The sequence below is a fragment of the Oncorhynchus clarkii genome, chromosome 28 (assembly GCF_045791955.1).
Source record: "Oncorhynchus clarkii lewisi isolate Uvic-CL-2024 chromosome 28, UVic_Ocla_1.0, whole genome shotgun sequence".
NCBI classification, from domain to species: Eukaryota; Metazoa; Chordata; class Actinopteri; order Salmoniformes; family Salmonidae; genus Oncorhynchus; species Oncorhynchus clarkii.
This window is the reverse complement of record NC_092174.1, coordinates 5411588-5433861: the sequence shown is the minus strand read 5'-3', so window position 1 is coordinate 5433861 and position 22274 is coordinate 5411588. Positions and strand designations below refer to the sequence as shown.

General features: G+C 39.2%; 1 protein-coding gene across 1 annotated transcript in view; it reads right to left on the bottom strand.

Moving 5' to 3' along the window:
- The window catches only part of LOC139386943 (protein disulfide-isomerase tmx3a-like), a 32948-nt gene extending 14516 nt beyond the window's left edge, over nucleotides 1-18432 (bottom strand). Inside the window, exons 1-9 of the mRNA XM_071132846.1 lie at nucleotides 18288-18432; nucleotides 18025-18088; nucleotides 17671-17713; nucleotides 17381-17504; nucleotides 6452-6497; nucleotides 6255-6335; nucleotides 4556-4655; nucleotides 4333-4410; nucleotides 3761-3827 (exon numbers count right to left, since the gene is read on the bottom strand). Of these exons, the coding sequence (XP_070988947.1) occupies nucleotides 3761-3827; nucleotides 4333-4410; nucleotides 4556-4655; nucleotides 6255-6335; nucleotides 6452-6497; nucleotides 17381-17504; nucleotides 17671-17713; nucleotides 18025-18088; nucleotides 18288-18324 (640 nt within the window). The 5' untranslated portion in view covers nucleotides 18325-18432. The remainder of the gene's footprint in view (nucleotides 1-3760; nucleotides 3828-4332; nucleotides 4411-4555; nucleotides 4656-6254; nucleotides 6336-6451; nucleotides 6498-17380; nucleotides 17505-17670; nucleotides 17714-18024; nucleotides 18089-18287) is intronic.
- Nucleotides 18433-22274: the final 3842 nt, after the last annotated feature.

Sequence of the window (22274 nt, the reverse complement as noted above, 5' to 3'; positions counted from 1 at the left end):
CCTTACAGTTAACTAGTCCAACGCTCTAACCACCTGCCTCACGAGGAGCCTGCCTGTTAATGCAGTAAGCCAAGGTAAGTTGCTAGCTAGCATTAAACTTATCTTGTAAAAAACAATCAATCAATGATTGTCGTTGCTCCAATGTGTACTTAACCATAAACATCAATGCCTTTCTTAAAATCAATACACAAGTACATATTTTTAAACCTGCATATTTAGCTAAAAAAAATCCAGGTTAGCAGGCAATATTAAACAGGTGAAATTGTGTCACTTCTCTTGCGTTCATTGCACGCAGAGTCAGGGTATATGCAACAGTTTGGGCCGCCTGGCTCTTTGAGAACTTATTTGCCAGAATTTTACGTAATTATGACATAACATTGAAGGTTGTGCAATGTAACAGGAATATTTAGACTCATGGATGCCACCCGTTAGATAAAATATGGAACGGAATAAACGTTTTGTTTTCGAGGTGATAGTTTCTGGATTTGACCTGAGGCTCGTATTTCTGTGTGTTTATTATAGTTAAGTTTATGATTTGATATTTGATAGAGCAGTCTGACTGAGGGGTGGTAGGCAGCTGCAGGCTCGTAATAGTCAAAGGTATATGGTTTAGAGAGAAATAGTCGACGCGTTATAATTCCTGTAATAACTTGCGGCTGAACTTGAAAGGGGTTCCTTCGTTATTTTACCGTTCATGTCTTCCATAGAGAATGTCTTGATCTACTTCAAATAAAGTCTGTGTTTTGTGCAAACTTAAACCACCTCGGCGTTTTGATACCCGTGTAAATCTCACTAGGATAAGGTAGCGTTTGTCAAAATATTTTCAGAAATCCACTCTACAAAAAAAATGATCTTCGCTTATATTTAGCCAATATTGATCAGAGTTACCTTGTCCTATGGATATCTACACAAGGTGGTGTAAGCCTACACGAAACACAGACCTTATTTTAAATTAATCTAAAAATATCCTATGGAATAAATGCATGAAGGAACTGCTTTTCAGATTTTGCTAGAAGGTGTCATGGGAAATATGACTCGCACTTTGGTAGTCAATTCTTACCATGTCCATTATTAAAATAGGATTTCCTGCATATAGAAATTACAGTTTTTTTTCCAACATTCATCACAGGTAACTTAAACTCTATTTTTATTCAAACAGTTGAGAGTATTTGTCTCCTAAGCAGACTCTTCAGTATCATTGTCAATTCAGAGCTGTGTGTGTGTTTTACAGATGGCAGAGAAAAGGACTATTACATGGAATTGGCACCAGGGAAAGCAAGGTGTCTTATTTGTGATAAAGATGTAAGCATGGGGTCAGCAACGGCTAAATCAAAAAATACCTCCAACCTGTGGAATCACATTAAGAACATTAAGAACACCCATCCAAAAGCCCATAATATGTATTATATTAAGTTAAAATAAAAGTGTTCATTCAGTATTGTTGCAATTGTCATTATTACAAAAATGTGTGTGTGTATATATATATATATATATATACATATATATTTTTTTTTTGAATCGGCCGATTAATCGGTATCGGTATCTGCGTTGAAAAATCATAATCGGTCTACCTCTACTCCAAACCCCATAAATCATGAGCGCACTGCTTACAAAACAGAGCTGAGAGCTCTCCGTGCAGAATCCGGCTGTTGCCACCCAACTAAATCCAGCAAAATGGACTCATTTATCACCAGAACCTCCCAACAAAGCACACAATCCTTGGAAATAATTGCCCAACAAACAGAACACAACAACTGCGATGAAATGTGTTTCAGACATAATTATGCACCATAGTGGTATTTTTTCATTTTCTCACCGGAATAGACAACCAATGACGTCATTGGTTGATTGAGCCTGCTGTCTGATATAAAAATGAATTGAGTCATGTTTTGTAGCAATTATTGTGGCCTTTGTGTTTCGCCAATTGCACGTTGACGCTAGCAGCGAGGAGATATGGTTGTCCTTGTTCAATTGAAATATTGGACTTTTCTCAACAATGTTCCTATTTTCCACGACATTGCATGTTATCTAGGTCGACTCATTTTCCCTGGCTTTGTAAAGACTACTTCCTGACAGGAGCCCTACTTCCTTGTCCAATTTTGTCCCCACCCTCAAAGGCAGGCCTTTCAAAACAGGGGCTGTACTAGTTTCTACAGGTTCATGGGAGCTATGTTACTCTGCACTCTATACGAGATTGCCAAATAATTACAATGGCTGCTTCTGATAATTCTTCTTTCCAAGAGCTGGTCGCTGAAAACGTTTTTGATGTTCTTTTACATAGGGACATACAGCCCTATTAATTTGAGCCAGAAAACACTGAAGATGAGTTGAGACAGTGAGAACAAGAATTGCGAGACCAGCAAGTAGCGATACGGTGACACAGACTCTGACTGGTGGTGCTTATGTGAATGTCGACAGAAGAGGAATGTCTGTGCCGCCACGAATTTGATCATGGACAATTGAAGTTTTGACGCACATGTGGATAGAGGGGTGCTGCTCCAGCATGTTTTTATGAACCTGTTAAGGGAATTTTTATCAATAATGACTAATTATGTATACATTTCAATCAGGACTGACTAATCAGAATACTATTATGTTACTGTATATGTATGAATTTTCTTTTTAATCCTAGTACTGAATATAATGTGTGTAAATATAATCAAGAATTAGAACAATGACATTTCTACCATGGTAGAAATTAATGAACTTATAGCCAGACTGGCTAAAAGGCTTATCTACACAAGCTGGCCTTGGCTCGGTCATAAATTATCTTAATAGGGAGAGACGATGTGAGAACCATACAGCCATTGTACTGGAGCGGAGATGAGACGGGCTAGTACTAAAACTAATGACGTCATTTTCAGTATATAACCTGTGGTAAAATGTGTAATGGGCAGTACTCTCGTGAATAAACGCTGCTGATTGACTTTAAGACTGGGCTCTGTCCATTTTATACAAATAAGAGTCATACAAATTCTTATGAATTGACAGAGTGTTTAATTTTAATTGGGTATTAAAACAGAGGAATTTAATTCCTGTAAACAGAACCTCCAAGATCAACTAGTGGTGGCAGCCTAGACCATCTGGACCAGGAGGGCAACTGACAAATGAGTACGGTGTTTTGCTCTCGTTAGCTTGCTAGCAATTTATGCTCTCTTTTTACACAAGGCAGTGTCCTTCAGTACAAAATAATTTTGTAATCGATTCAGCCATAACGGGCTTGCTGGTACTACTACAAGCCAAGCTAGCCAGCTTTGTTTGCTATACCCAACATGTACTGTAGCCTAATGATATAGCTAGTTAGATAAAGTTAGCTAGCTTTAGTGCATCTCATCAGGAGCAAAACTGGATCAATATTTTTTGTTGATGATGACAAAGAGAAAATTAATGACTTTGGCTTTATGATGCATATTAACTATACATGTGTGTGGTAGCTAGCTATCTAGCTAACGTACAGTACCAGTCAAAAGTCTGGACACACCTACTCATTCAAGGGTTTCTTTATTTTTTACTATTTTCTACATTGTAGAATCTGAAATAACCCATATGGAATCATAAAGTAACCAAAAAAGTGTTTGACAAATAGCCACCCTTTGCCTGCATTGTTTATATCAATAATGCAATGGAAAAATAGTTTAATCTATTTTTCTTGCAACAACACATTCTTCTGCAAGGGGTGCTGCCGTTTTGCCATTTTACCACAGGGGGTGCTGCCGCACACATACTTCCTGCGGCCATGAATGCAACACTGGTCTCTTACCATCATAAAGGAAGTAAGTGCCATCCTTGAACACTGCCACAGCCGGGTATTCCTTGAGAGTAACTGCCTGAGAATGACCAGAAAAGAGAGAGAATACCTCAGTCACAAAATATGATTGGAGCTCAATGTCAAGGCCCCTGGAGGCAGCGGTTCAATCCCCCATACCACCCCTCACTTTCTGTGCTGTAACCTCCTGATTTATCTCCCCATCTCCTCCTAAACCTGCCAATAAAACATCAAAATACCCTAGTATATGTTTTTATATATGTTTTTAACGCTAATGTTCAAAAGTTTGGGGTCACTTAGAAATTCTTGTGTTTTTGAAAGAAAATTAAAATAACATCAAATTGATCAGAAATACAGTGTAGATAGACATTGTTAATGTTGTAAATTACTATTATAGCTGGAAACGGCTGATTTTTTTATGGAATATCTACATAGGTGTACAGAGGCCCATTATCAGCAACCATCACTCCTGTGTTCTAAAAATGGCTTTTCTTTCAAAAACAAGGACATTTATGTGACCTGAAACTTTTGAACGGTAGTCTATATACCCAATTTCTAAAACGTACCTTGGGTAAAATGTTCCTTGCAGCAGAGAAGAAGTAAGTATGCACAATCAGTTCCTTGGCCACAGATATGTATTTCTCCTTGGGGGACAAAAGGGAAAAGGAGGAAACCTCAGACAGACTATGGCACAGATGCCGCAATAATCATTTGTTTATTGTGTCCCGTGTGATTGTGCACGCGTGCGTTCGTACGTGTGCCTGTGTGTGTGTGCGGGTGTACTCATACCTTCAAGTCGGACGGTCCACCAACGTATACAAAGAGAACATCATGTCTACTCATGACATTCTGAAATAACTGCTGACTTGGCAGTGCTCTCACCACAGGTCTAAAACAAAGGAGGGATGGGGAGAGAGATGGAGAGAGCGTATAAGGGACTGATGAAGGGAGTGAGAGACAGATGGGCAGAGATGGAGAGAGTACATCTTAAAGTAACTGTCCAATGAAAATCTTATTTTAAAGATCATAATCTGTCAATTTATACCGAAATCATGTTTACACACTTTTTGCCAGATTTACAAACGATCAAAGGTAAGACCCCACTGTAAAAAGTGCGTCGGCGCTGTCGTTCATCTGAAGTGCTTTTACTGATTTGTGCACGCTCTGGTTAGTTTAACTATTCTATTAAATTTGTCTGAAATCAAACAATGAATTTGAAAGATCAATATTTTTTTTAATTGAATGAAAGTTTCTAAATTGCTTTCAACACCTCATACACATTTGCATTGCTTAGCGGTGAAGGTAGTGTAGCGGAGGCAGCCTATGAGGAGGCATGGCTTATTTGGGCCGTGGCTTTCAGTTTGTTCTTTTAAGCCACACATCAAGTTAATTGGTTCTGTTGTATTCACCATGCAGAGTTTGCTTGTACACTAACAGCCCGCCGTCTAATAATACTTGCATAAGGGCATGTGATACTTTGAATAAGTGGCTAAATGCTAATCCTGGATGTTGTGTATCGCATTCAACCAATCAGGTTGCAGCAGTCTGTTTTTTCACCCTTAACCTAACGCAGCGCTGTATCACATTAGTGAAAACCAACACTGTTCTCATGACGGTTTTGACTACCAGAAGTGACTTTTCGTAGCAGGTCAGGAGAATTTACGCAGCAGGTTAGGAGAATTAACGTGGTAGATTATGAGAATTAGGTTCAGATTAGGAAAAGGGTAAGGATAAGCTAAAATGCAAAAATGGTCTCCGACGCGACTCGAATATATCTAGCTACAACCAGATCTGCCCTTAGAACATTCTTGGTTTCCACTAATGCAATGCTGCTAATGCGGCAGGCATAAAAGAAATGCAACCCCTGGTCTGATAGTTTTAACCTGATTGGCTGAACGTGATACATACCATCCGAGATGAGCATTTAGCTATTCTAGCATGGTGGTGGAAAATTGTGTTTCATAAGGAAAGAATGTATACTTTATCCGTTTTTTTCCCGCCTTCTCGTCAATAAATAAAGTTAAGGAGGATGTTAAAGCCTATGCAGCCTGAATGGAGAATATTTTAGGTACAAACCGGTCCACAAGGGATACTAATGTTTTTCTGGCTGCATACAATGCGTTTGGCCAGTAAGAGTTAACATCTCAATATCGCCCTCTGACGGCCTTTGGGCTGGTGAAAGTGTAAACAAAGACCATTTCATGGTGAAGCTACCTTTGTTATTCTAATATTTGTTTCACCCTCAAAATAATAGGGGCAAAATTTGAACATGCTTAGTAAATCTAGCCCTTACTGGTCATGCATACTCTGTTAAAGCCCCACTCCTTAATTTGAAAAACAATAAAGCAGCCAGCCACTTGGTTTGCCATAAAGTTGAGGGATGGGGCTGGAGAAATGTAACCAAATATCACAAAGTGGGCCTTTAGAAGTAAAATACAAGCTTTTTACAGACCATGAGCAACAACTAAACTGCCATCCTCAGTCTTACCCAGATACTCTGTCTGCAAACTCCATTATGCCATCCTTGGTTCTAGGACCTCTGTAGTTGTATTTCAAGTCATCCTTCAACCTATCCAACAGAGAATGGTAAGTTAGAATAACAAGAGCTGGGTTATGTGTTCAGTAGGGCAAATCTCAGTTCCATGTACCAACAATGAAAATACAGCTAAAATGTTCACAACTCACAACTTTATAGCGGGATAGCCTCCAACTCGAAACTCTTTTGCAAAATCTGAAACACAAATGTAAATAACTTGATATGGCTGAGGGCAGTATTGAGTAGCTTGGATGAATAAGGTGCCCAGAGTAAACTGTCTGCTACTCAGGCCCAGTTGCTAATATATGCATAGTATTAGTAGATTTGGATAGAAAACACTCTGAAGTTTCTAACACTGTTCGAATGATGTCTGTGAGTATAACAGAACTCATATGGCAGAAAAAAGCAGGCAAAAAAAATGCTTCTACTGTAAAGGAGGGGGGGATGGGAGCTGAATGAGTCAGAGGTCTGTCAGAGTGCCATGAGCTGGTCACTCGCGTTCACATGAGAGTTATCTTGCATTCCATTGTAATTCTACAGACAAAGGAATTTTCTGGTTGGAACATTATTGAAGATTTATGTTAAAAACATCCTAAAGATTGATTATATACAGTGCCTTGCGAAAGTCTTCGGCCCCCTTGAACTTTGCAACCTTTTGCCACATTTCAGGCTTCAAACATAAAGATATAAAACTGTATTTTTTTGTGATGAATCAACAACAAGTGGGACACAATCATGAAGTGGAACGACATTTATTGGATATTTCAAACTTTTTTAACAAATCAAAAACTGAAAAATTGGGCGTGCAAAATTATTCAGCCCCTTTACTTTCAGTGCAGCAAACTCTCTCCAGAAGTTCAGTGAGGATCTCTGAATGATCCAATGTTGACCTAAATGACTAATGATGATAAATACAATCCACCTGTGTGTAATCAAGTCTCCGTATAAATGCACTTGCACTGTGATAGTCTCAGAGGTCCGTTAAAAGCGCAGAGAGCATCATGAAGAACAAGGAACACACCAGGCAGGTCCGAGATACTGTTGTGAAGAAGTTTAAAGCCGGATTTGGATACAAAAAGATTTCCCAAGCTTTAAACATCCCAAGGAGCACTGTGCAAGCGATAATATTGAAATGGAAGGAGTATCAGACCACTGCAAATCTACCAAGACCTGGCCGTCCCTCTAAACTTTCAGCTCATACAAGGAGAAGACTGATCAGAGATGCAGCCAAGAGGCCCATGATCACTCTGGATGAACTGCAGAGATCTATAGCTGAGGTGGGAGACTCTGTCCATAGGACAACAATCAGTCGTATATTGCACAAATCTGGCCTTTATGGAAGAGTGGCAAGAAGAAAGCCATTTCTTAAAGATATCCATAAAAAATGTCGTTTAAAGTTTGCCACAAGCCACCTGGGAGACACACCAAACATGTGGAAGAAGGTGCTCTGGTCAGATGAAACCAAAATTGAACTTTTTGGCAACAATGCAAGACGTTATGTTTGGCGTAAAAGCAACACAGCTCATCACCCTGAACACACCATCCCCACTGTCAAACATGGTGGTGGCAGCATCATGGTTTGGGCCTGCTTTTCTTCAGCAGGGACAGGGAAGATGGTTCAAATTGATGGGAAGATGGATGGAGCCAAATACAGGACCATTCTGGAAGAAAACCTGATGGAGTCTGCAAAAGACTTGAGACTGGGACAGAGATTTGTCTTCCAACAAGACAATGATCCAAAACATAAAGCAAAATCTACAATGGAATGGTTCAAAAATAAACATATCCAGGTGTTAGAATAGCCTATTCAAAGTCCAGACCTGAATCCAATCGAGAATCTGTGGAAAGAACTGAAAACTGCTGTTCACAAATGCTCTCCATCCAACCTCACTGAGCTCGAGCTGTTTTGCAAGGAGGAATGGGAAAAAATTTCAGTCTCTCGATGTGCAAAACTGATAGAGACATACCCCAAGCGACTTACAGCTGTAATCGCAGCAAAAGGTGGCGCTACAAAGTATTAACTTAAGGGGGCTGAATAATTTTGCACGCCCAATTTTTCAGTTTTTGATTTGTTAAAAAAGTTTGAAATATCCAATAAATGTCGTTCCACTTCATGATTGTGTCCCACTTGTTGTTGATTCTTCACAAAAAAATACAGTTTTATATCTTTATGTTTGAAGCCTGAAATGTGGCAAAAGGTCGCAAAGTTCAAGGGGGCCGAATACTTTCGCAAGGCACTGTACTTCGTTTGACATGTTTCTACGGACTGTAACGGACGTTTTTGACTTTTCGTCTGGCCTGCGCGTCATGAATTTGGATTACTGGGCTAAACGTGCGAACAAAAAGGAGGTATTTGGACATAAATGATGGACTTTATCGAACAAATCAAGCATTTATTGTGGAACTGGGATTCCTGGGAGCGCATTCTGATGACAATCATCAAAGGTAAGTGAATATTTATAATGACATTTCTGATTTCTGTTGACTCCACAACATGGCGGATATCTGTATGGCTTGATCTGATAATTGCATGGTGTGCTTTTTCGGTAAAGCTTTTTTGAAATCTGACACAGCGGTTGCATTAAGGAGAAGTGTATCTATAATTCCCTGCATAATAGTTGTATCTTTTATCAATGTTTATTATGAGTATTTCTGTAAATTGATGTGGTTCTCTGCAAAATCACCAGATGTTGTGGAACTACTAAACATAACACGCCAATGTAAACTATGAACTTTATCGAACAAAACATACACGTATTGTTTAACATGAAGCCCTATGAGTGTCATCTGATGAAGATCATAAAAGGTTAGAGATTTAATTGTATCTCTATTTCTGCTTTTTGTGACTCCTCTCTTTGGCTGGAAAATGGCTGTCTGTTTTTCTGTGACTAGGTAAAAACCTAACATAATCATTTTGTGTGCTTTCGTCGTAAAGCATTTTTGGAATCGGACACTATGGTGGGATTAACAACAAGTTTATCTTTAAAATGGTGTGAAATACTTCTATGTTTGAGGAATATTAATTATGACATTTCTGTTGTTTTGAATTTGGCGCCCTGCACTTTCACTGGGTGTTGTCATACCGATCCCGTTAGCGGGATTCAAGCCATAAGAAGATAAGTAAGTAAATAATATCAATAAATATTTCTGCTGTTAATTTCAGCACTGCTGAAGGAGTGAATGCAATCATGTTGATATCCTCTATTATAATATCACATACACTCCCTATATTAATTTTAATCTGTATTAATTTGGACAGTGAAGCTAAAATGTTTTATTTGTCTTTATACTCCAGGATTTGGGATTTGAGATTAAATGTTTTATTTGAGGGTATTTTCATACATACAGCGCCTTATTCCACATTTTGTTGTGTTACAGCCTGAATTCAAAATGGAAAAAACAGATTTTTTTTCTCACCCATCTACACACAATAGGTGAACACGTTTTTTTTGTGCAAATGTATTGAAATAAATAAAGAAATATCTAATTTACATAAGTAGTCAATAATAATAGTCTCTTAGAGCTTTCCACACCTGGATTGTGCAACATTTGCCCATTATTCTTTTCAAAATTCTTCAAGCTCTGTCAAACTGGTTGTTGATAATTGCTAGACAACCATTTGCAGGTTTCGCCATAGATTTTAAAGTAAATTTAATTCACAGCTGTAACTTGATTACTTGGCCATTTTGCCTGTGCTTAGCTCCATTACGTTTAATTTCTATCCTGGAAAAACAGTCCTTAACGATTACAAGCATACCCATAACATGATGCAGCCACCACTATGTTTGAAAATATGGAGAGTGGTACTCAGTAATGTGTTGCATTGGATTTGCCCTAAACAGAACACATTATATTCAGGGCAAAAATGTAAGTGCTTTGCCACATTTTTTGCAGTATTACTTTAGTGCTTTTATTCTGTACAGGCTTCCTTCTTCTTCTATGTTAGTATTGTGGAGTAACTACAATGTTGTTGATCCGTCCTCAGTTTTCTCCTTACATAGCCAATAAACTCTAAATGTTTTAAAGTCACTATTGGCCTCATGATGAAATCATTCCTCTCTGGCAAATGAGTTAGGAAGGACGTCTGTATCTTTGTAGTGATTGGGTGTATTGCTACACCATCCAAAGTGTAATTAATAACTTCAACATGCTCAAAGGGATATTTGATGTATGCTTCATTTTTTTTTTACAATCAACCAATAGGTGCCCATCTTTGCGAGTCATTGGAAAACCTCCTTGGTATTTGTGGTTGAATCTGTGTTTGAAATTCACTGCTCGACTAAGGGACTTTACAGATGTATGTATGGGGTATAGAGATGAGGTATTAGAAAATGTTAAACACTATGATTGCACACAGAGTTAGTCCATGCAACTTATTATGTGACTTGTTAAGCAACGTTTTACTCCTGAACGTATTTAAGCTTGTCATAACAAAGGAGTTGAATACTTATTGACTGAAGGTATTTCAGATTTTCATTTTTTATTGATTATAGAATTGATTATGGTGTAGGCAAGTGACTGAAAAAAAAATCTAAATTTAATTCATTTTAAATTCAAGCTCTAACACAACAAAATGTGGAAAATATGTGAATACTTTCTGAAGGAACTATATCTGTTTTACTGTTTAGAAATGTAAAAGACTTGATGTATCTAGTCCCCCCCCATTTGAATCTGTTATAGGTATTTGGACATATTCACTTATTTTATTTATTTATTTCACCTTTATTTAACCAGGTAGACTAGTTGAGAACAAGTTCTCATTTACAACTGAGACCTGGCCAAGATAAAGCAAAGCAGTGTGACACAAACAACAACACAGAGTTACACATAGAATAAACAAACATACAGTCAACAGTCACAATAGAAAAAGTCTGGAAGGAAAGGCGGCCAAAGGGGGAATTGGCTTTGGGGGTGACAAGTGAAATATACCTGCTGGAGCGCGTGCTACATATAGTTCCTAAAACAGATATAGTTCCTTCAGAAAGTATTCACATATTTTCCACATTTTGTTGTGTTAGAGCTTGAATTTAAAATGAATTAAATTTAGATTTTTTTTTCAGTCACTTGCCTACACCATAATCAATTCTATAATCAATAAAAAATGAAAATCTGAAATACCTTCAGTGCTGCTATGGTGACCAGTGAGCTGAGATAAGGTGGCGCTTTACCTAGCAAAGACTTATAGATGATCTAGAGCCAGTGGGTTTGGCGACGAATATGAAGCGAGGGCCAGCCAACGAGAGCATACAGGTCTGGTGATAAAATGGATGGCACTGTGATAGACTGCATCCAATTTGCTGAGTAGCATGTTGGAAGCTATTTTGTAAATTACATCGCTGAAGTCAAGGATCAGCAGGATAGTCAGTTTTACGAGGGTGTTTGGCAGCATGAGTGAAGGATGCTTTGCTGCGAAATAGGAAGACGATTCTAGATTTAATTTTGGATTGGAGATGCTTAATGTGAGTCTGGAAGGAGAGTTTACAGTCTAACCAGACACCTAGGTATTTGTAATTGTCCACATATTCTAAGTCAGAACTGTCCAGAGTAGTGATGCTGGACGGGTGGGCAGGTGCGGCAAGCAATCGGTTGAAGAGCATGCATTTAGTTTTACTTGCATTTAAGAGCAGTTGGAGGCCATGGAAGGAGAGTTGTATGGCATTGAAGCTCGTCTGGAGGTTAGTTAACACAGTGTCCAAAGAAGGGCCCGAAGTATACAGAATGGTGTCGTCTGTGTAGAGGTGGATCAGAGAATCACCAGCAGCAAAAGCGACGTCATTCATGTATACAGAGAAAAGAGTCAGCCCGAGGATTGAACCCTGTGGCACCCCCATAAAGACTGTCAGAGGTCCGGATAACAGGCCCTCAGACTTGACACACTGAACTCAATCTGAGAAGTTGTTGGTGAACCAGGCTAGGCAGTCATTTGAGAAACCAAGGCTGTTGAGTCTGGCGATAAGAATGTGGTGATTGACAGAGTCGAAAGCCTTGGCCAGGTCAATGAATACAGCTGCACAGTATTGTCTCTTATCGATGGCGGTTATGATGTCGTTTAGGACCTTGAGCGTGGCTGAGGTGCACCCATGACCAGCTCGGAAACCAGATTGCATAGCGGAAAAGGTATGGTGGGATTCGAAATGGTCGGTGATTTGTTAACTTAGCTTTCGAAGACCTTAGAAAGGCAGGGTAGGATAGATATAGGTCTGTAACAGAGTGTCTACCCCTTTGAAGAGGGGGAAGACTGCGGCAGCTTTACAATCTTTTGGGATCTCAGACGATACGAAAGAGAGGTTGAAAAGGCTAGTAATAGGGATTGCAACAATTTCGGCTGATAATTTTATTATGTCTAGCCCGGCTGATTTGTAGGGGTCCAGATTTTGCAGCTCTTTCAGAACATCATCTATCTGGATTTAGGTGAAGGAGAAATGGGGGATGCTGGGGCAAGTTGCTGTGGGGGGTGCAGGACTGTTGACCGGGGTAGGGGTAGCCAGGTGGAAAGCATGGCCAGCCGTAGAAAAATGCTTATTGAAATTCTCAATTATCGTGGATTTATCGGTGGTGACAGTGTTTCCTAGCCTCAGTGCAGTGGGCACCTGGGAGGAGGTGCCCTTATTCTCTATGAACTTTACAGTGTCCCAGAACTTTTTGGAGTTTGTGGTACATGATGCACATTTCTGTTAGAAAACGCTAGCCTTTGCTTTCCTAACTGCATGTGTATATTGGTTCCTAACTTCCCTGAAAAGTTGCATATCGCGGGGGCTATTCGATGCTAATGCAGAATGCCACAGGATGTTTTTGTGCTGGTCAAGGGCAGTCAGGTCTGGAATGAACCAAGGGCTAAATCTGTTCCTGGTTCTACATTTTCTGAATGGGGCATACTTATTTAAGATGGTGAGGAAACCACTTTAAAAAAATAACCAGGCATCCTCTACTGACGGAACGAGGTCAATATCCTTCCAGGATACCCAGGCCAGGTCAATTAGAAAGGCCTGCTCGCTGAAGTGTTTTAGGGAGCGTTTGACAGTGATGAGGGGTGGTCGTTTGACCGCAGACCTATTACGGACGCAGGCAATGAGGCAGTGATTGCTGAGATCCTGGTTGAAGACAGCAGAGGTGTATTTGGAGGGCAGGTTGGTTAGGATGATATCTATGAGGGTGCCCGTGTTTACAGATTTGGGATTGTACCTGGTAGGTTCATTGATAATTTGTGTGAGATTGAGGGCATCAAGCTTAGATTGTAGGATGGCCGGGGTGTTAAGCATGTCCCAGTTTAGGTCACCTAACAGCACGAGCTCTGAAGATAGATGGGGGGCAATCCATTCACACATGGTGTCCAGGGCACAGCTGGGGGCAGAAGGTTGTCTATAGCAAGCAGCAATGGTGAGAGACTTGTTTCTGGAAAAGTAGATTTTTTAGTAGAAGCTCAAATTGTTTTGGCACAGACCTGGATAGTATGACAGAACTCTGCAGGCTACCTCTACAGTAGATTGCAACTCTGCCCCCTTTGACAGTTCTATCTTGTCAGAAAATGTTATAGTTAGGGATGGAAATGTATATATTATAGTCTATTGAAGTATTCAAAAGTGTAGTATTTGGTCCCATATTCCTAGCACGCAATGAATAGATAAAGCTTGTGACACTACAAACTTGGTGGATGCATTTGAAGTTTGTTTTGGTTGTGTTTTGGATTATGTTGTGCCCAATAAAAATGTACGGGAAAAACAAATCAAATGCTATTTGTCACACGCACCGAATACAACAGGGGTAGTACACCTTACTGTGAAGTGCTTACACACAAGGCCTCAATCAACAATGCAGTTCAAGAAATAGAGTTAAGAAAATATATACTAAATGAACTAAAGTCATATTTTTAAATAAAAAGTAACAATAACGAGGCTACCTGTACCGAGTCAATGTGCGGGAGTACAGGTTTGTCGAGGTAATTTGTACATGTACAGTACCAGTCAAAAGTTTGGACACATGTACTCATTCAAGGGTTTTTCTTTATTGTACTATTTTCTACATTGTAGAATAATATATGAAGACATCAAAACTATGAGAAAACACATATGGAATCATGTAGTAACAAAAAAGCATTAAACAAATCAAAACATATTTATATTTGAGATTCTTCAAAGTAGCCAATCTTTGCCTTGATGACAGCTTTGCACACTCTTGGCATTCTCTCAACCAGCTTCATGAGGTAGTCACCTGGAATGCATTTCAATTAACTGTTGTGCCGTCTTAAAAGTTAATTTGTGGAATTTCTTTCCTTGTTAATGCGTTTGAGCCAATCAGTTGTGTTGTGACAAGGTAGGGGTGGCATACAGAAGATAGCCCTATTTGGTAAAAGACCAAGTCCATATTATGGCAAGAACAGCTCAAATAAGCAAAGAGAAATGACAGTCCATCATTACTTTAAGACATGAAGGTCAGCCAATCCGGAAAATTTCAAGAACTTTGAATGTTTTGTTAAGTGCAGTCGCAAAAACCATCAAGCGCTATGATGAAACTGGCTCTCATGAGGACCGCCAGAGGAAAGGAAGACCCAGAGTTACCTCTGCTGCAGAGGATAAGTTCATTAGAGTTATCAGCCTCAGAAATTGCAGCCCAAATATATGTTTCATAGAGTTCAAGTAACAGACACACCAGCATGGCTACCACAGCATTCTGCAGCGATACGCCATCCCATCTGCTTTGCGCTTAGTTGAATTATAATCAGATGACCTGGCCTCCACAATCACGTTTGACAGTGATGAGGGGTGGTCGTTTGACCGCAGACCCAATTGAGATGGTTTGGTATGAGTTGGACCGCAGAGTGAAGAAAACGCAGCCAATAAGTGCTCAGCATATGTGAGAACTCCTTCAAGACTGTTGGAAAAGCATTCCTGATGAAGCTGGTTGAGAGAATGCCAAGAATGTGCAAAGCTGTCATCTAGGCAAAGGGTGGCTACTTTGAAGAATATAAAATATATTTTGATTTGTTTAACACTTTAGTAAAAACAAATAAAAACCCTCTTCACGACTGTCTTGGTGTGTTTGGACCATAATAGTTTGTTGGTGATGTGGGAACTATCGACCCGCTGCACTACAGCTCCGTCGTTGTTAATGGGGACCTGTTCAGCCCTCCTTTTCCTGTAGTCTACGATCAGGTCCTTTGTCTTGCTCAAACTGAGGGAGAGGTTGTTGTCCTGGCACCACACTGCCAGGTCTCTGAACTCCTTCCTATAGGCGGTCTCATCGTTGTCTGTGATCAGGCCTACCACTGTTGTGTTGTCAGAAAAAAATTAAGATGGTGTTGGACTCGTGCTTGGCCATGCAGTTGTGTGTGAACAGTGAGTACAGGAGGGGACTAAGCACACACCCCTGAGGGGCCCCAGGGTTGAGGATCAGCATGGCAGATGTGATGTTGCCTACTCTTAGCACCTGGGGCGGCCCGCCAGGAAGTAAAGGATCCAGTTGCAGAGGGAGATGTTTCGTAAAATCATTAATTGTGTCAGTTTGTGCGGTAAATAATGCAATTGACTTCAATGGCTAAATTCTCAGAATGGGGCGGAAGAAAAATGTCTTGCTGAAATGACATGGAAAGACTTCAAATGAATATTGAAAGGAGTGTATGTAAATATTAATGACCTATTCATCTTCATGAAGCCATTGTTATAGTAAAGTTATGGTTTTATATGACTAAATATCTCAAACATTTTGACATAGTTCAGTACATGTACAAGGTAAGATAAATCTAATGTAATGGCTGACAGGTTTAGGCCAACATGGCGAGAGAGATCATTCTTCAAAATGTAATCCTGCTACTTAAAAAAATATTCACAATGAGAGAGAGAGAGAGAGAGAGAGAGAGTAGCTAACCAGTTAACCTACTCCACTCCCTCATACAGGAGCAGATAATAGGGGATTTGAAGGTTTAACAAAGCCGAACAGCACTGAAAATGCTCACTACACTGTTAGCCCATCTGGTTTGCATGGCTTACCATCTGTTGCACAAAACACACGTACATACACACAAACATGCACACAGTTGGAAGGGCTTTTAAAGCTTCACTAAGCCTATTAGTGTGAACAGACTGACCTAATCCTGGCTCTGTGGGCCTAAATGTGACAGGGCACTGTGACTGGTTGCCTTATTGCACAATTTGGTAAACCCTTCATCTATGATGAACATAAGAAAACTTTCTCAGAGACCATTTATATAATGGATGGATCAAGTGGTGATAAGTGACAACGATATAGGATAGTGGTTATTAAGAGAATATTCGGTCAATAGCAGTTGACAAGTCTGTATTTCAGCATAGTTTCGGTAGGCTAAGCCTTCAGAATAACTACAAAATACATGCAAAATGTATTATACAGATTATTATATTATTACAAGATTTTTAAATATGCAGATATTCTGTCACTATTGTATATTGACCAACCAGCAGATGTCAGTGCTGCCTGAGACTGATTTAAAACCTTCCTTGGTTTGGTTTTGGTTTGGGATGCATTTTGCTCCAGTAACTTTTCAGCAACTAAGAAACTATTTGGATGAATTCACACTTTCTATCCCAGTCCTTATGATCTAAACAGTAAAAGCAGGAGTACTTGTTGTAGTATGATGAACTACAGTACCCATAATGCCCTGTATCAGATATCCAATTTTATCTTTAAAAAGATGTTCCTGAAGCTATGTCAATGGTGTCCTGTCTCCTTACCAATACATGGTGTCACAGTGGGATCCGAACAGAGAGACCGTACCAAAATATCTGTATTTTCTTAAAGCAGGCTCTGAGAAGGCATTAATTGAAGAAAACTAAATACTAATGGCTAATTAGGTGTTAGATATTCCTCTATTTTTCAACACAGTTTTCCTGTTTTATCCTCTTCCTCTTCTCCAGTATCTTTCTCATCAGTACAATACTTATTCCGCCAGGCAGTCAGTTTTGTATTCTGTTAGTCACCTTATATTGCTGTAATGTTGTTTATTTTTTAAACTGTTTTTTAACAGTTTTTTTTACTGTTGTTCTGCCATATGTCTTGTCTTTTTGTTCTGTCTTAACTTAATGTGCAAATCAGATAATTCGACTCACTGGTGTGGGCTGTGGCGTCGACCTTGCCCACGTTGACTGGAGACCCCATACTTTTCAGCTCAGCCCCGATTTCATACCACACTGGGTCCAGCTGCTTGCAATAGGTACACCAGGGAGCGTAGAACTGACACCAAACATGTGGGGCACAATCACCACAATTTAAAATGCATTTATATTTCTGCTCTCAAATTGTCCCCTCTTGCATTCTCTTGATGTTTCCCTAAAGTATACAATCCGTTTTCACATATTATTAGGGGTTTTCTTGTGTATAAAATTGCATCCATACTTACTTGTATAAGCCATATCTCATCAGGCATTCGTGTGTCTTTAAACCTGCAAATTAGTAAGAGAAATCAACAACCATTGGTAAATCTAAACAGTGAAAATGCATTTTATGATAAACTTTTCACAATCCTTTCTAGGTACGGGTATGTAGCCTTAACATTTTTAAGGACCATGGACAGAGGATGACATGTGTGCCTTGTCAAGTGGTGTGGGTAACAGCAATCTACTTTCATATTTCGTTATTTGGCGGATTTTTTATTGTTATGGAATTCACAGACCAAAACGTATAGTCTGCCATTTCAGCATTATTATCAAAGCAATAACTAGCAACATCTTTCTAATTAATAGAAATAACTTACGTGTCATCGAGCTCTTCAACGAAGGCTGAAACCGTAGCTATACTCAACAAAAACGTCAAAGAAACTAGAGGCATACAGAGTAAATATTACAATAAGGACACAACTGACACAAACCAACTGGAACAAATTAAAACAGGCTATTATTGCTCGTTAAGAACATTAAGCAATTAACTGGACCGTCATGATAAATTCGAGTAACCTACAAAATACACGGTCGCCTAATCAACATCGCAAGTTTGTATTGACATTAATTAGTAGCCTACCTGTACACAAGACGACAAACTTTTTATTTTCCATCATTTTCACGCAATGATTTATCCAATAAATAATCAATCAGCGATTTCACTAGTGAAGCACTGATCCGGTTCGGTTTCTCCGCTGCCGTTTGTCTGCTGCGCTTAGATTGTTGAGCAACAAGGCCACAAATCCTGGAACAGTCTGTCAGAGTAAAAGCCCCCTTTAAAATGGAACGTTCTTGGATGGTCAACCTGGTCTCATAGCCTTTCGTATTGCTCTGTACATAAATGCATTGTACTTAATTTTACTACGATATTAATAGTATTAATTTGTGTATGTCTATCACCCATATCGTATGATCTGTTACAAATCACAATTCATATTATATGTTACGAATTTGCATAACGTAGAATATGTTGTGAATTTGTAAATGTACTATATATTACAGATTTGCAAAACGTATGATATGTTACGAATTCTAGCTAGGTGGCAGCTAGCTAATGTTAGCTAGGCTAGGTGTTAAGGTTAGGTTCAGGAGTTAAGTTAAATAATTAGGTTAGGGGAAATGTTGGCTAAAAGGGTTAAGGTTAGGCGACGGGTTAGCTAACATGCTAAGTAGTCGCAAAAGTAGTAAGTAGTTGAAAAGGTGCTAATTAGCTAAAATAGTCTGTGATGTGATTCAACCTTGCAACTTTTGGTTGCTAAACATTCGCATCAAGTAACCATCTGTCTTATGTAACCATACCACCCTTAACATATCATACTAATTTGAGTGTCTCAGGTGTACATTTATTAAGTTACGTCTAGTCTATGAGACCAGGCTGGAATGGGTGATCTCACTCGGATGTAGGCCTGTTTGAAAGACCGTGTATTGGATTTGACATTGCATAGACTGCAATGTAATTTTTCGCTACACCTGTTAACATTTGTATTGGTGGGTCCGCAAATGTTAAAGCTTACAGAGTGGCTTTACATTATTTCCAGGACTTTTAATAATATGACATAGGTGGCAGCAATAAACTAAGTGTAACACAATCTTGCCACCCTTCATTTGGATATGGATGTGTTAAATGGTTCATCAAAAACTTCATCCTACCTTGATTCAAACAGAGTAGTGAAAGAATACAAATAATGTGGTTCACTCTTTATTCAAAATGTAAGTCTAGTAATTTATTTGAAATATCTATCAGCAAACTATCATCAAAATAAAAATAGGCCTATAAATACATTGAGAAAAAAATTGCAAACAATAACAGAAATGTTAAAGAAATATCCATATAGAAAAACATTGTGTAGCAATCTAATAAAGAGATTATGACAATTTTCACAATACAATTACAGGGAATAATAGGAAACATAGGCTTTTAGCGTTTTTGTTTTTGTCGTTGCCTGTTTTGCATGTTATTTTGGCATTAATACGTGTCACATATCAGTTTGCAAACAATGTAAAAAATTAATGAGTTAATAAAGCTGCATACAAACATGGTCTCTTTTTTTTGCTTTCTTGAGTAAGGCAGCTCCAAAATGCTTTCTGTGGTGGTGGGGCAGCCAGCAGAAAATACGGAGCATAGGAGTTGGTCATGTTCTCTAGTTTCACAGTGATTGGCTCAGTGTTCTGTCACTCATGGGGACACTACACACAAAATCTACGGGGAGAGCTCGGAAAGTCAAGCCATAGAGTTACATTAGAAGTGCCCATCCAAGAAGGCTCAAGGTCATTGGCCACAGATAAAATTACGTCAAATCACATTATATCTACCGTAGCTTTGATTGGCATGATCATGTCAACATCATACTTTCAAAATCTTAGCTAGAAAGCTAGACAAGCAGTCATCATCATGAATCAAGTTGACAATCTACTGGCAAATCATTTTCTATCCTTGTCATATGAAGAGAAATTATAGATAAAATGTATCGGTGCTCATCGGCCATTGGACATAAACATTACACAACCAGTTGGAAATCCCAAATTCAAAAATGAGTGGTTTGGAAGGAAGTGGCTAACTGCAAGCGTTCCAAAGCAATCACTAGCCTGCTATTCAGTGGAGAGGATGTGTGGTCCAAGTCTGGGTTTAAGGGTCTCTTTTCCAAGCTTAAAAGGATAAACACTCAAATGCTAGCACCATGGGTCAGAAAATGTTGAATACATTGGCCATGCTGTCAATCCAGCATGACTTCTGCCGTGTTCAAAACAACTAGATACTCGGAACTGGGAAATCTCAGACTTCAGTGAGTTCAAGACAACTGGGGACTTGGAACAAAATGAGCTCTGACTAGGAAAATACATTTTGAACGGTAATCCAAATCGGAATTCCAAGTCAGGAACTCGGGTCTCTTTCTAGAGCTCCAACCTGAAGATCACTGGGGTCATGACTCAACCTTGTTTTTTTGTTGTCTTGAAAGCACCATACATCCAGAGAATGCCAGACTTTGATGACAAAGTTTGCTGACAAAATTTACCCACAAGAAGTATCGCCGCGCCAACAAGGTGAGTCCAAAAATGTAATGTATGCTGCTGCATAGATTATGTAATATACCAGAGAGATATATATACAGTAGCTAAGAAAGTAATACTAAGTGTATGTTGTGTAGTAAGCTCTTAGTAGCCCATGTGTCTCACACTAATAATTTGGTCTATTTACCCCTCCTAACTTAGCCTACGGTTCTGACTTGGTGTAACCTAACCATGTAACCTATAGCCTGTTTTAGAGAAATATCATCATCGAATATTGTAAGAGCTTTCATTGTCTTCTTACATGCCCCATTATTTATCCTACGCTTCTGACTTGGTGTACAGGGAGAATACTGTCGCTGTACATTTCGAAATTAATGAACAAATAGTTATATTGACTACGTCCATCTTATTTCACTCATTAATGTCTTAATTGAAATTAAGGATTGCCTCTTATCCGCTTATCATTCCCGTATGCCATATTTTGTATATCTCAATTGTCAGTAGAAACCACATTTGTTTAAGCAAGTCAGCCATATCAGCTATGTTTTTTAAACTTTTTTGTAAATGAGGATGATTTAACTGTTTCGCTGCCAGACAATGCTCCTCTGATAGCCAGGTGTAGCTGTTGTAAGGATTCAATCCAGGGTGCTGAAAAGAAACCTCTGATGTTGGGACAGCTTTATATAGGCCCTACAGTTTGTGGACACCGTTTGTCAATGTTATAATGCAAGTAATGTATTGTTTAGTGTTGTGTTGTGTAGTGTAGTGGCTTTCCTGACATGCAGCTTCTCAGTCAGTGAGCGAGCACTGCAATTCCTCTTCCAACTACATACAGTCCCCGAACCCACATCAGATCTATATTGTACATACTGATCAATGCATTTCTAGGTTGTTATTGATCATACCTCTGACTGCTCTATTTTCATACTCTGGTTGGCACTGGTTGTCTCTGTTGTGTTGTGTTGGTGGTGGCAACTCATCAATGAAAGATAAAAAACTGTAATTGACATACCAAAGGGATAGTTCACCTACATTACAAAATTACAAAGTAATTTAATGCAGATGCTACCATGATTATGGATAATCCTGAATGAACCGCGAATTATGATAAGTGAAAAAGTTAGACGCATAAATATCATAGCCCCAAGGCATGCTAACTTCTCACCATCGCAATAACAGGGGAGGTTAGCATTTTTGGGGGGGTGTGCCAGAACCCCGGAGTCGCCTCTTCACTTTTGTCATTGAGACGGGTGTTTTGCGGGTACTACTTAATGAAGCTGCTAGTTGAGAACTTGTGAGACGTCTGTTTCTCAAACTAGACACTAATGTACTTGTCCTCTTGCTCAGTTGTGCACCTAGGCCTCCCACTCCTCTTTCTATTCTGGTTAGAGCCAGCAGTAGACAGCATTGTACGAGTTCAGTTTCTTGGCAATTACTCACATGGAATAGCCTTCATTTCTCAGAACAAGAATAGACTGACGAGTTTCAGAAGAAAGTACTTTGTTTCTGGCCATTTTGAGCCTGTAATCGAACCCACAAATGCTGATGCTCCAGATAC